At 30.2% G+C, this 15656-nt stretch overlaps 1 protein-coding gene across 4 annotated transcripts; it reads right to left on the bottom strand.

Annotated features, from left to right (window-relative positions):
* Positions 1-4970: 4970 nt before the first annotated feature.
* LOC110661570 (putative pentatricopeptide repeat-containing protein At2g02150) lies at positions 4971-9486 on the bottom strand. Of its 4 annotated transcripts, XM_058134998.1 has the most exons (4): positions 7171-9486; positions 6751-6864; positions 5568-5655; positions 4971-5448 (listed from the first exon to the last, which is right to left on the bottom strand). In XM_058134998.1, the coding sequence occupies exons 1-3, from the start codon at positions 9350-9352 to the stop codon at positions 5621-5623; spliced, it is 2331 nt and encodes a 776-aa protein (XP_057990981.1). In that variant the 5' UTR covers positions 9353-9486; the 3' UTR covers positions 4971-5448; positions 5568-5620. The 4 variants fall into 4 exon arrangements, with proteins under 4 accessions (XP_057990981.1, XP_057990980.1, XP_057990982.1 ...); XM_058134997.1 differs by having other exon boundaries at positions 4971-5655; XM_058134999.1 differs by lacking the exon at positions 6751-6864 and having other exon boundaries at positions 4971-5655.
* Positions 9487-15656: the final 6170 nt, after the last annotated feature.

Here is a 15656-nt window from a genome sequence, read left to right as displayed (position 1 = left end):
TACATACTAAATAATATGCTCTAGGGCATACTACTAACACACACAGCATGTTAGCTAATTTATTCATATATATTGCATTTTATTTTATTAGTGCACCACTAAGCAGAAATGCTTAATGCGAAGGTTCTTCCTGACACAAGTACTGGAGATAAGACACAGTAGATATCAAACTGGGATTTTGAGATAAATCTACAGTAGGGATTGTTGTCATCTCAGCATACCACTTTGGTAGGGCTCACGGTTCCAAAGCAATGTATATTTTGCATATTGTAATTAAATGTAAAGCTTGTAATTAAATTTTGAGTTTGTATAAAAATTATGTAAATGATGTACATTGAGTAAATTAAGGGAATGAGATAAATCCATGTTTGGAATAGATGTGAATGACATGAAAACATGATTTATGATATTGAGTAGTTATGTAATTGAGATTATATTGTTGAAATATTTGAATAGGTAAATATTTTAACAAGGAAAAACGTTAATAAAACAAGGGAAACTCTTACAGTTTTCACTTAAATTTTCCATAATTAAATTATAACAAATCTAAAGTGACAATTAATTAAAAGAGGATAAAATTAGGTGCTCCATCATAGGTTGTGATATTCCTTTGCTCGGCAATACAGTAGATCAGGTAATAATTAATTAATGAAATTAAACAATTTATATATATATATATATATATATATATATATATATATATATATAATTACATATAATTTATAAATTTTCCATAAAAATAAATCAATTAAAAATGATAAAATTATTTGGTTCGATTCGGTTTAATCGATTTTTTTCTCTTTAAAACCGAACCAAACTGAATTATCTTAAAAACCGAACTGAATTACCAAATTAAGACGGTTCAGTTCGATTTATTCGATTTGAACCGAATAATGCTCACCCTAGTTGTTGATCAAATATAATCAAATTTTTAATTTCAATTCCATATTATTAAATTGATTATTTGTTTTAGTATGACTTGAATCAAGGCCATATCTAACTTCAAGGAAAAATAATAAATAACACTTTGTTTGGTACAATTTGGAGATAAGAAAAGGAATGTGAATTTCGTCAATACAAGGCATGGAAAACGTAAGTTGCTTTTTTTGCATTTATTTGTTTACAAGGAGGTGAGCTATTTGCAGTTATTTCTTAAAAGTTGATTAAAAAATATTTTATATAAAATAAATTTATATTTTATTTTAATTATATATATATATATTATATTTATTAATTTATAAAAAAATTTAAATAGCATAGTATATATAATAAAATTATGTGACTCTAAAATTTTAAATAATATGCAATTACATACAAAGCTAATAAAACAAATTATATAGATAAAAAAATTATATAGATAAATATATATTATTTAAAAATGAATAATTAACATTATATTAAACCTGAGTTTAATTATAAAATCAATATAATTAATAGAATGATTAGAATTTATAACATTGATTTTTTAAATTTTTAAATAGCACATTATTAAAAAATTAAAAATATTAATGTGTGTATATAAAATAAACTACAATATTTTTTTTTTATTCTTTTAATACTATAATCTTATTCTAATTTAGATAATAGTTACTACGCATTGTTTATATATCCATATAAACACATTGATATTTTGATTTTAAAAAGTCTAATTTTCATATAAATACAAGTATTACATCACTTAATAAAATTTTTATTTATTTGAATTCAATAACTTCTTTTATTGAAGTTTAATGTTTATTTTAAAAAAATAGTTTAAAAAATTTATATTAAAAATATGTAGAAAAAATTTAAAAATTAATTTTCTCAATGAATTAAAAGGCGAATTCAATAAAAATTATAAATTTAATATGTAAAGAATGAATTAAACTCAGTAAAGATTTAAAAAAAATTACCCAATATTTAAAAGAAAAAAAAATCTAACTTTGAGTCAGACATATTTTTTTTGCTACATTTTAATTTTCACTTCCTATATTATTATAAATTCATAATCTCTTATATATTTCTAAATTAAATGACATTTATATTTTCTACTTCTAATATATTTCTAAGAATGTGTTTGGTCTAGCTCACAAGGCATAACGGGTCAAACTAACTTATGAGCCATAATTTTAAATTTGCCTGTTTATTTGAGATATTTTTAGAGATTATAAATTGTGTTTATAAGTAAAAAAAAAAAAATGTAAGAGGAATTTCATTTTGATCATTATAAATTAATTTGACCAAATATTTTGCCATAAATCGAATAATTATCTATATATTTTTTATTATAATCATTTCAATTAAAAATAATAATATATTAATGTCAATGTTTTTTATTCTATTAACATTAATTTTTTTATTTTATATATAAAAAAATTTAATTATTAATTTATTATTTATAAATAATTTATTAATTTTAATATATTTATCAATCTTATTTTTAATATTTTTCTCTAAATCATAAGAAAATACGAAATCATATCAAATATTATATCAAATAAATTAATAATATTGATGTGAGTGTTCACTATTAATTATTTCAAACAAAACTAAAAGAAACAAAAAACGAATCAAAATTACTAAAATGAAAAAAAATATCAAATTGAACTTATTTTACAGTTATATGTATAATTTCATAAATAGTGTTGAAAAAAAATTTAAAATTTTTTATATTAATTATATATATATTATAAAAATTATAAAATGTAAAAAATTAATTAATCTTAATAAACTCAATACGCGCATCATTATGAAATAAATTTAATATGAAAATATATGAATCAATAAAATAATAAATAATTAAATTTATATATTTATAAATACTTATAATTAAAAAATTAAATTATAATAATATTAATTTTTTCACAATAAATTTTACCTCTTATCATATTCACTTATAAATTTATAATTCCTTGTTTTCATTAATATACTTTTATCAAACCAATTTATAAGTTATAATTTTAAGCTAATCAGTTATTTAATATATTTTTAAAAATTATAAGTTGTGCTTATTAGGGCGAGCCCTCATTGGTTTTAATTGAAAAACCTAATTGAGCTAATTTAATTTAATTTTTTGATTTTTTTTTTTCATCGGTTCAGTTTCAGTTTTTATTTTTAAAAAATTTTGATTATTTGATTCGGTTCAATTAATTTAATAAAAAGAATCAAATCATCCGAACCGAATCGATTTTTCTCACTTAGCGATGCCACACCATTTTATAGGAAGAAACTAATCTATTATAAAGCACTCTTTTGCTCTGCTATCCGTTATTGGTGAGCCACACCATCTGTCGTTATTCACTTCTTCTTGCTCCTCGCAAATCTCATTATTCCCCTCCCTCCTCCTCCTCACTGTTTTCCTATTTTCTCTTCTCTATTGCTCTTGATTCAGTTCTTGGCTAATACCCTGTCCTCCAATTCCTCCCTCTCAGCCTATGATAGATGGGCCATCGCATTTGTGAGAGAATCAACTCATGCCTCTGTCCTCTCAAGAATTAACTCATCGCCTATTACAAATGGGTCATCGCCCCTTCAAGAATCAACTCATCGCCTGTTACAGATGGTTCACCTCGCCCCTGTGCATGCCCAGGGAAGAATCACCTCTGGTCTGGGTTCATCTTGCCTGTGCTGCATGTGTGATTTCCATAGTTGTTTATTTGGATTTTATAAAATGCGATTCAATGAAATGTTTCGAGTTTTTTTTTTCCCTTTTTTTTTTCTTGTGAAAATGAAACGTTGATTAGCATATTTGTACATTTGTTTTCTTTGATGATTTGGGAAAGTTCTTTGCTGAGGATCGGGGTTTTGCTTGTAATCCAAGATTGGGGAAGGTAATGTTCAAGTGTGGAAACAGTATCGTTTGAGAATATAAGAGTTTGGGGCTTTGGGAATTTGCAAAACCGATGATTTTTAATCGAATCGAACCAATTCAATTCGATTTGATTTGATTCGATTCTTCTCTTAGTTTAGTTCAGTTCGGTTAGAATCTTAGGTGAATTTGGTTTTTAGGTTTTTTAATTTTGGTTTGATTTGGAGCCATACCAATCGATTGCACGCTCATGGTGTTTATAAGTAATAAAAAAAAAAATTTGGGAGAGGATTTCCATTTTAGCTGTTATAAGTTATTTTGGTCAAGTATTTCATTGAAAATCAAATAATTATCCATATATTTTTATTATAATCATTCTAATTAAAACTAATAACATATAAACATCTAATTAAAACTAATAGCATATCCAGTGTTTTTATTTTATTAGCATTACTTTTTTATTTTTAATATAAAAAAAAAATTTAGTTATTAATTTATTATTATAAATAATTTATTAATATTAATATATTTATAACTTTTTTTTTTTTTTTCAATATCATAAGAAAATATAAATTTATATAAATATTATATATCAAATAAAAATTAATAATGTTAATATTTATTGATATGGATATGCTCAATTAATTATATCAAATAAAATTAAAAAATTAAATTGAAGAAACTAATATTAAAAATAGATCAATATTATATGAAACTAACCAATTAAATTTATTTTATTGTTATATGTATAAATTCATAAATAATATTAGAAAAAATTTAAAATTTTCACATTAATTATATATATTTTATAAAAATTATAAAATATTTAAAATTAATTAATTTTGATAAATCCAATATTCACTTTGTTATTAAAAAAATTTAACACGAAAATATATAAATTACAGAAAAAATAAATAGTTAAATTTATATATTTATAAATCACTTACAATTAAAAATTATATTATAATAATAATAATTTTTTCATAATAAAATTTACTTCTTTTTATATTCACTCGTAAATTTATAATTTCTCATCCTTTCATTTTATTATAACATATGATAATAATAATAATAATAATATTATTATATCATATAAAAAAATTAATAAAATATTATATATAAAAATATTAAATTATAAATACATACAAGTATATAAAACGTGTAATACACATAAAAAAAAAAATAGTATTAATTAAATGTAATTCATGTACTGCAAACTAAATTGACATCATTCGCATACAGCGTTTCGAATTGATGTACCAAGTCTACTCTGCTTAATTGATGTACCAAGTCTACTCTGCTTTATCTTACATTTATCTATATTATATCATCATCATGTTTCAAAGTTCAAATCCAGAAATGGCTACTGTTTCTTCACTAGGACTATTACACTTGGACTCGACTTATTTATATCAAACTCTCCCACACAATCATTAAATAGTTAAGATCTGACTGGACCAAGCAGCCATTTTACATTTTCAATTTCTTTATACCAGCACTGCAGGCTGTATGGAAACGGTGAAAATGCTTTTTAAGAAGCAGCAGCTCAGCCATAAATGTAAAGCCTGCAGTGGGTTAAGTTTATTCTCCTAGGGTGGCCCAGAAAAAGGAGATGCATGGCCTTCGGTGTGCATGATGAATCATTTGGAACCCCGTCCTACCTAATAATATATAATAGACCAATTAAAACAAAAAATTGAAATTATAGCAAGTCAAATTAACCAGAGATGAAAACATGCCAACAAAAAAAAAAGGGCAACTCACTTATTTACTGTTTTACCTGAGAACCACTGCAGCATCACCTGCTCAGCTATTTTACGCCGCATTGACTTCTCAACTGAAAATGGTTAAAGGTGTCTCTAGACTGCCTGATAAAAGGATAGATATTGGGATTTAGCACTCTCCAATTGTTCAAAAAAAGAAAAGAAAAAGCAATTTCAATAATAAACTATTTACCAGGTCAAGGATTCTGTAAACCAAAAGCAAATAGATGCTTAAACAGGAAAATGACTAAAACTTGATGAAACAAATTCTAATGCAATCCACAAATAAGATCCAAACTTTCTTGAGAAAATACGCACAAAAAACTTGCTTGAACTAACACTAAACCCAAAAATTTTAGGATATAAACCAAGCCACCAAATATGACCTCAATGACAAAATAATTAATTTTTAAATACAAAATTCTGCACCAAAATTGAGAAGGAATGCAAAAAAAGACACCTTATAAATTGAAAAACTACAAAAAGTGAACCAGCAACATAAAATGAAGTCCCAATAGTTGTCATACTAGGAAATCCATAGCAGATTGAAACCTGAGTAACCTAGACCTGAATGCACACAAAATATGCGTCCAAAATGACCTAAACCAAGTGGCCTGAACTTGAATCATCTAACCCAATTATCACTTCTACTTATGATTGAAATATAAATTCATGTAATTTTACAATTGACTGCATGGTATATTTATGAACAAAAAATAAATAAATAAAAGAGCCCAATTATTGATTCCAACAATATAAAGCAGTCATTCAAAAGAACCCTGAATACTTGACTCTATCATTTTGCAGAATCACATTAAAAACATAAACTGTCAACTAAACAGACCTAGCTTCTTTGTGAATCAATAAAATTATAATCATTCTAAAAACAACAAGATATATTGCTGAACAATAGCAGTGCATTAAACAACACAGCTTCCTTAAAAAATGCACAATGGTGAGTCCGCGTGAGATGTAAAGGAGAGAGTTTTTTTTTTTTTTTTTGGGGCGGCTTGTGAGGGAGGGGGGAGGGTGGTGTGGTTGGGGAGGGTCACGGGAGGGCTGGGGAGAGAGACTCCTTGCTTCAACACTACCCATTTCTAGTCAATTTTCAAGGTTAATTTAATTATAAAAGGTCTCCAATGCTTCTTTTTAAATTGGAAAAGAAAAAGAAAAATATAAATAATATTGTTGACCACGCACCTCTAAATAAGCTTTTGGAAGAATTGAAGCAGGCAAACACAGTGCAAAATTTCTTCCCAATCATCTCCCCATCCCCGGAAATACTTACAATTAAGAACCTTGCTGGGTAGCAGACTTTGTATCCACAATGAGATCATCAAGCAGAAGTGAGTATGACTGTGTCAGTATCAAACACTATGTGTATTCTTGGAATCAAAAATACCCATTGTAAACTCATGCATTCCCTTGCTTCTTATGCTTGTTAATCATGAAAATGTAAACCATCTCATGGTTGTACATTAGGAACCACAGAATTGATATTGTCCTTTATTAGGCCCATCTTCACCAATTCATTATGCAATTCTACAGCTTCATCTATATTTCCTAGTTCATAATACTTCCTTAACAGAGAAATACAGAGAATCTCATCAGGAACAATACCTTTCCCAATCATCTCAGCAAGAAACTTTCTTGCTTGCTGCACTAAGCCACCTTGTGAAAATCCCCAGACCAGGGAAGTGTAGGCATGCAGATCAAGCTCCATCCCTAATTCAGACATCCTGCTCCTAATATTCAAAGCTTCTTGAAATTCCCAATGCTTCAAATTTCCATGCATTAAAGCAGTGTACACAATTTTATCTGGAACCATATTTTTACCCTGCATTTCATCAAACAACTTCTTTGCATCTTCAATGCAATTATTTTTGCACAGACCATCAATTAGGGCAGTATAAACCGCTACATTAGGCTGCAAATTAAATTCTGGCATCCTAGAAAAGTAATTATTCGCCTCTTGAACCAAACCCGTTTTACACAAACCATCAACTAATACACAAAAGGTCACATTTGTAATCTCAATGCCCATGTCACACATTTCTTGCATAAGGTTGAGTGCCTCCTTGGTCTTCCCTGCCTTGAAATAAGCATCCATAAGTGTCGTGTATATGACAGGGTTTGCACTAATACCACAATCTTTCATTTCAGTCATAACAAGTTTGCATTCTTCGAACTTACTTTGACTGCAAAGACCCCAAATAATTGTTCCATACAGTAATAAATCAGGTTTTATATTTTTCCCCATCATTTCTTTCAAAAACCCCATGGCATTTTCCATCCACTTATCCTTGATATGCCCATGAATCAGGGCAGTATAAGTTTTTAGATTTGGAGCTACCCCATCTTTTATCATTGCTCTTAATAGTTCCTCTGCTTCGTTCACCCTTCCTTCTTCACAAAGGCCATCTAGTAAACATGTGTAGGTAACAACGTTAAAATCAACATGCACCTGCAACATCTCCTTAGCTAGCTTCAACGCATCATTTAAATTACCAGCTTTACAGTTTGCATCGATCAGAGAAGTATATGTGAATTCATTAGGTAAAAGACCAACACGTCTCATGTCCACCAAAAACTTAATTGCCAGTTGCAACATCCCCTCCTTGCACAAAGCATCAACTAATGTACTATAAGTAATGATATTAGGTTTTAATCCATTATTTTTCATCTCAAGGAAAAACTCAAAAGCTTTAGGCATTTGTTCATATTTACAAAAACAGTTAATCAAAGCATTGTAGGTTATCACATCAGGTTCACAACCCACATCCTCCATTTCTTCAAATAGGCAAACTGATTCATCCAACAAGCCCAACTTTCCGTATCCATCAATAAGAGAATTATATGTGACAACGTCTGATGCCAAACCCAACTGTTTCATTTGCCCAAATAAACTTCTAGCAGCTACCATATCCCCTACTTTGCACATATAACCTATCATGATGTTATATGTAAATACTGACGGGGTAATCCCAGCCCCAACCATATCCTTAAAGAATTTCCTTGAAAAGTCCCCTTTCTCTGTCATTGAAAGCTTATGTAAAAGGGCATTACAAGACCGTGTTTTTGGCAAGACCTTAAACCTTGTCATCCTTGAAAAACATTGACCAGCTTCCTCAAGCATTCCTAACTCAATAAAAACGCTAAACAAAGCATCAAAAACACCAAAACCAGGAACACAGACATTCCTGGTCGACCACAAAACTTCAAAAACATCAAAACCAGGCAAAATCCGGCCAGACAAAATCAACTCCTTAAGAATAACATTAGCATCAAAGTACATTCTAGCAGAAAACAAAATGTGCACTAATATACAATAGGACTCTGTTGTGAGGCAAAACCCATTTCGGGTTTTGACCCATCTAAAGAATTTCAATGTTAATCTAGGATCTTGTTTTAGTTCCGCCAAAACCCTGGAAACCCATATCGGGCCTAGGGACGAATCAATGAGATTAACGATTTCAGGATTATTCCACTGCTCTTGTTCAATGCTTTTACGGATGAATTCTTTGTCTAGATATTCCAAAAAATTGGTGGGGTTTGATTTGGTGACAAATGGGAATCTGAGTATGCAAAGACAGCCAGTCAACCAGATTAGTGGACAATAAAATAAAGAATTATGTGGTCCTGTCGATGGTGAAGAAAAAAAGAAAGGGAGGCGAGCACTAGGGCTTGAAGAGGGAGGAGGGCTTACTCTGTAAGCGAATCTGCGACCGGTGTAAAAGAGATTGCGCAGAGAAACTAACATCTTAGAGAGCGAAATGATAGCTGCTGCTACGAGCTTCTTCATCTGTTGTTTGAGGGGCAATGGACGTTCATAGCTCCAGTGTGTTCCTCTTTCAGGAAATAGGGTTTATGGGGAGAGCATAATGTAAAGAGGAAGGTTTTATGAGCTAGCTGGAATTAGAAGTTTTGCCAACCTGAGCTAATTTGAACGTGTTAAATTTAAAAATTACTTTTTATTTATATGTATATAACATATTAACATTAAATTAAATATTATTAGTCGTTTTCAAAATGTAAAATTTTAAATTTAATTAAGATTAATTATATAAACAAATACTAAATTAAATAAATAGATATTAGGACGGAATTCGTTTTTTTTATAGGGATGTGCCATTGTCGGTTTGGCTTCAAACAGAATCAAACTAATTGAAAAATTAAAATCTAAAATTAAGAGAACCAATCTAAAATATTAAAAAAATTGAATTAAACGGATCAAAAAATTTCAATTGAATTAGGTTCAATTTATCAATTTTCTACTTAAATTCACACAAGAATAAATACGGGGTAAAATTCATCTAACAATCACAGCCATATAAGGCCATCAAAATAGAAGCAATTGATGCCATTTTGCTCATTTTTCAACAACATAAACAAATCAATCAAAATCAAAAGAAAAATCCAACCCATAATTCATGAATGAAAACTAAAAATGAAAAGAAATAAAAAAAAAATCAAAACTAAGAAATCATCAACAATAGAATTTATACATCATCAACAAAATAATCAAAACTAAGAAGCTTACTTGTTCACTTTTCCCAAATCCCAACTATACCAAAAATTACATGTAAAGAAATTTTCTGAGAAAATCAAAGGGAAATGGAGACCGCAACTCGAGACAACGAGGGAGATGGAGGACATTATGATTGGGTTTGGTTGTTTGGATGAGATGGCTTCTCGTGACTGATGGCAGAAAGAGTGTCATCCAAAGTTAGGTCAAGTTGAGTGGTAGGGCAGGGAGGAGTGGACATCAGGCATGCACAAAAGAGGTCAAAACTAAAAAGATGACTTGTAAGATCGAGCAGCACGCAACAGAGGTCAAGAGGGCGGAGTTGTCGAGATCGAGCTAAGCTAAGCCATAAGTGGGTGCGCATAAGATGACATCGACAATGGTAAGCAACGCAACATAGAATAGAGGAGTAACTTAATAATAGAAATGAGAATGTGAAACCTTAGTTAGGCTAGGGTGTAACGCCCTCATTGTAAATAGTCCATACATTCTACTGTTTCAAAAACAAATGTCTGTCCGAATAGCAAGAATGCCTAAAACTATATTTAAACTAGAGTGAGGAGTCATAAATAACCTAAATAATGATAAGAAAAATTAAGAAAAAATTTTAAGAGATAAAATGCAAAGAGGTTAAATGAGACGAAGCTTAGGCGATGGGTAACCCTGATGGGAAGCGACTATGAAGACAGTTAGCAACCCTAGACCCATGGAGAACCCTGTGAAATAATTATTTGGGATTTAAGTGAAGGATTATTGAGGTTTAGATGACAATAGAAAACCAAGAAAATACAAGAAAATCCATGTCAATCGATACAGACAATTTTAACTCAGTGAGCAAAATGAGGGGTATTTTGGTCATTTCACATTCAGAGATGATTTTTTACCAACTTGTCCATTTAAGTAGGTGAGATTTATGTCATGAAATATAAATAAATATTGCTAAAAATTTTAATTGCATCATCCATACATATTGTTTATGTCATAATTAGGTTTTAAATTTTCCATTTGTTTTATTTTCTTTCTTCTTTTTTTACTCATTTTTTATTAAATTTTTAGCAAAATTTATTCATATTTTATGACATAAATCACACCTGCTTAAATGAATAAGTTGATAAAAAATTATCTCTGAAGGTGAAATGACCAAAATGCCCCTCGTTTTGCTCACTAAGTTAAAATTATTTGTATCGACTGACATTGATTTTCTTATATTTTCTTGGCATTCTATTGTCATCTAAACTTTAATAATTCTTCATTTAAATCCCAAATAATTATTTCACAGGGTTTCCCACAAGTCTAGAGTTGCTAACTGTCTTCGCAGTCGCTTCCCATCAGGGTTACCCATCGCTGGAGCTTCGGCTCATTTAACCTCTTTGCATTTCATCTCTTAAAAATTTTCTTTAATTTTTCTCGTCATTATTTAGGTTATTTATGACTCTTTACTCTAGTTTAAATATAGTTCCAGATATTTTGGCTGTCCGGATAGACATTGGTATCTGAAACAGTAGAATGTACGGACTATCTACAGTGAAGGCATTACAGCTCTTCCCCTCTAACAAAACTTTCGTCCTCGAAATTTACCTGATGAAAACAGTTGAGGGAACTATTGCCTCATCGTCTCTTCACTTTCCCAGGTTGCCTCTTCCATATTGTGGTGCCTCCAAAGCACTTTTCACTAATGGAATCTATTTATTTCTCAATTCTTTCACTTGCCGAGCCAAGATCCTTATTGGTTCCTCTTCATATGTCAAATCTAGTTGTATTTCATTTTCTTCCATTGATATGACATGTGAAGGGTCTGATCAGTATCTTCTTAACATGGATATGTGAAACACATTATGGATCTTATCCAGCTCTGGTGGTAAAGCTAGCCTGTAGGCTATTGGACCCACACGTTCAATGATTTCATATGGGCCAATAAACCTAAGGCTTAACTTACCCTTTCTCCCAAACCTCAATACTTTCTTCCATGGTGATACTTTGAGAAATACCTTATCGCCAACTTTATATTCTATATCTTTTCTATCACACCTTACCCCTCTGTAAGGCATAACATGATCTCGTAGAATACCTAATGAACTACTGAACTTCACCTACCGATAACTCATTAAGTACCCTACAAGGGATTTTAAAACAATTTTCTTACTTTTTGAAAGTGGTGAGCATTTTCTAATAGGTATTAAAAACATTTAATTGGAGTTTGAAAACTAGTTATAATTTTTATCCATTTTTATTTGTCCGCAAATTTTGGAAAAATTTCGGCAGAGTGCCGTCTGTATTTTAAGAAAATAGTTCTTTAAAAACCTGTAAAAACACTTGTAATGATTCTTTTTCATCAAACTCACTACTACCTCAATACAATTCAATACCATTTCTCAATTCAATTGTCATAAAAAACAGTACTCAATAATTTCATTCATATTTCATTATAATAAATTCACTTTACATTAATCAACCAAACTTTACATTTACAAATCCAAAATACTATTATTACAAACTCTATACAACTGCTCATGACTAGTTATTACATGTACATACATTTACAAACATCAAAATAAATATTACAAACAGGGTATAAAATATACCCGATAGAACTTCAGGGGGTGTAGCTCCAAGATCTTCAGCAGCTCACTCTGCTGCTCCTCTAGTCTCTATATCTGTGACAGCAATAACAGCCATGTCTGAGTACTATGACTCAGTGGTGCACAACATACTAAAAATAACAGTTTATGCATAATTCAAATCACATTTATTCAAATATTGAACTGAACATGAATAACATATACAAAATATGATTTATAAATTTTTAGTCCAAACAATCTCATTTAGGAAGTCTCAAAAAGAATTTTATAAAAACACACAATTATATCATGCCATTCGAAACATATTCATCTCAATAGTCAGAGGCTTATGAGAAATCACAAGGCTAGCTAGCTCAAATATATGGATATCCATTCAATTTCTTCTTCTATTGGCACACACCTCAACACTTCAGCCAGAGAAGGAATCAAAATTCGAAACTATTTCTTCTCACTAGTCATGCTAGTGAGGTATTCAAATATATGGTCATGACACTGTGGTTTCAAAACTATCTTAACCATTTACTAAACATTTATTGCCATTTTAACCACATACAAGTAAACTTTCAACAATTTAAGTCAAAAGCATAATACACATTTTGCAATATAAGTAATTCATTCCATGCACATTGTAAATGAATTTTAAAGAATATTGATGTTGTGCACAAACCTTAAGCGAGTCACCTCTTGGTCTTGACTCGATGCTTCGGGTTCTTTCTCAGTATTCTTTTCAACTGAAACTCACAGTTTTACAGTGTTTCAGTATCATAATTTATCATAAGTCCAAAAATAAATTCAAATCTATTTATATCTAACTTTAATATGCTAAACTTGACGTTCTTTAAAATTTTTATTTCGGGGTTACTATTCAAGTCAAATTATTAACTTTCTCATGCTTAAGAGGTATAGGGATTTCAATTTCACCTACATACCACATTTTAGTTACCTAATTTGTTAGTTTTGGTTGTTTTCTCAAACTTTAAGTTTCTTAGGTGAAACTTCCAAAATTTCAGATTTGATGCCATGTTTTGCACTGTTTTATTGGTCAAGTTGCTATAGAAATTTAGCTAACTTTTCTTCATAGAAGTTGTTCCTTATTGTCTTAACTTTATTTCCCTTTTTGAATCACTTCATTTGGAGTTTTATAGCCTAAGTTATGGCCATTTTAATTTGGTGTTACCCAGATTTCTGGGCATTTTTTGGATTTTGGTAATTTTTGTACATTGACTGCAGGTGAGTTTTTGGATAGGTTATGGTCAAAGTTTGAGTTTGTTTCCTTCATGAAAGTTGTAGGTCTATGTCTCAGCTTTCTACTGATAAAATTTTAGGTCATTTGGACATTCCTAGACCAAGTTATGGTCATTTATGTAACTATTGTTCATTTGGTCATTTTTGTACAGGTCAGTTTGCCTAATCCGGATGTGGCCAATTTGTTCACTAAGTTATGGTCACTTTCTGGGCATGATTCCTAAATGAAAAATGTGCATTTTGTGTTTAGTTTTATTCCCAATTGGCTTCACACCAATTGGGTTGGTAAATTTTCAATTTTGGTCCCTGAAAGGGACCTAGGTCAAGCTGCCTACAGATTGACCCTCACCAATCCGAATTTAAACTTGTTTCCAACAATTCACACACACCACAAATGGTCACAATTGACCATTTCTCATCTCAAATAAGGTCAATAACATCATTTGGCCAATTCTCAAAATTTTCTTCAATTTTTCCTCCAAACTTCAAAGTTCAAGAACCCTAAATTTTTGAAATCAATCAATTCACTTTAAATTCAATGTATAATTCACTTAATCCACCTCAAGTAAGCTTAATCTCATGTCCAATTTAACTTAAACATACTAAACCCTAATCCTCTAGAGTTGACCGAAATTTACACTTCTTCAAATTCTCTATAATTTCTTTCATTTCTTACTTATTTGATTACATCTACACTAGTTTACAAGGCATACATACAAAATAAAGTGTAATAATTACTAACCTTTCTTTGATTTTCACCTCTTCAATTTCCTCTCTTTTCTTCCTTTCTTTTCTTCCTCAATCTCCTTGCCTAGTGTAGATTGGAAGTTTTTTAGGGTTTAGGGTTAGAATTTATGGGACAAAACTCAGTTATTCAAGCTTAAAAAGCTTGTTAATGGAGGAAATCATGGGAAGATAGAGGTTTGGAGAGTTTGGCCGGCTGATGGTGGAAGAAGGAATGAATATTTTCTTTTAATTTTTTGTATTTTTATGTCTAAATGAGTTGAATTTGACTTGGTCAAAAAAATTGGGTAATTAAAATTTAATTTGACATCATGGTAAGGTCACAAAAATGATGTAATAATCCATTTCTTTTCCTTTTTTTTTCATTAGTTCTTTAATTTAGTTCTTGATCCTGAAATTTTCTTTTCTCCAATTTTATTGGACAGTTAGGTCAGGAGTCAGGTCTAGGGGTGAAATAACCAAATTGCCCCTCACCGATTCAATCCGGTTTACTAGTTATTCGACATTTCTTTCGGATCTCTGACCTAATTATTTGACTTGCTTAATAACTCTTTTTCGTGATTTTATCTTTTCCACTATGTTCGCAATGGTCCTAAGGACTACGGCGTCACATTTTACGGTTCGAAATTTGAGTTTAGACTGACCTCACAGTCATTCTCGAGAAGGTCACCCATCGCTGTGACTCCCGGCTCATTTAACTTTTTGTGTTCTGTTTTTCTTATTTATACTTAACTATTTGGCAATTATTAATTATTTGTGTTCAGGGATTATCTAGGTGTCTTAGTTGTGGTTTTAATTCTCTTAATTGTCCGGACCGACACCGATTACCGGAACAGTGAAATATACCAAGCTATGCAAATAGGGGTGTTACATTTTCTCCTCAAGTCAGCATATGACTTATGTCCGTCTGAGGTAGCTTTCAAATTGGCTTTGATTAACTTCACCTTCTCTTCAGTTTGTTTCACCAAGTCTGGTCCCACGACCTTATCCTGACCAAGTTCTGTCCAACACAA

The sequence above is a fragment of the Hevea brasiliensis genome, chromosome 14 (genome assembly GCF_030052815.1).
Source record: "Hevea brasiliensis isolate MT/VB/25A 57/8 chromosome 14, ASM3005281v1, whole genome shotgun sequence".
NCBI lineage: Eukaryota > Viridiplantae > Streptophyta > Magnoliopsida > Malpighiales > Euphorbiaceae > Hevea > Hevea brasiliensis.
Note: the sequence above shows the minus strand (reverse complement) of the source record. Positions and strands in the feature narration are given on the sequence as shown.

Bases quoted from the DNA above. Each gene is read 5' to 3' on its own strand.
- LOC110661570 (XM_058134996.1), bottom strand. From the start codon at position 9,352: ATGAAGAAGCTCGTAGCAGCAGCTATCATTTCGCTCTCTAAGATGTTA.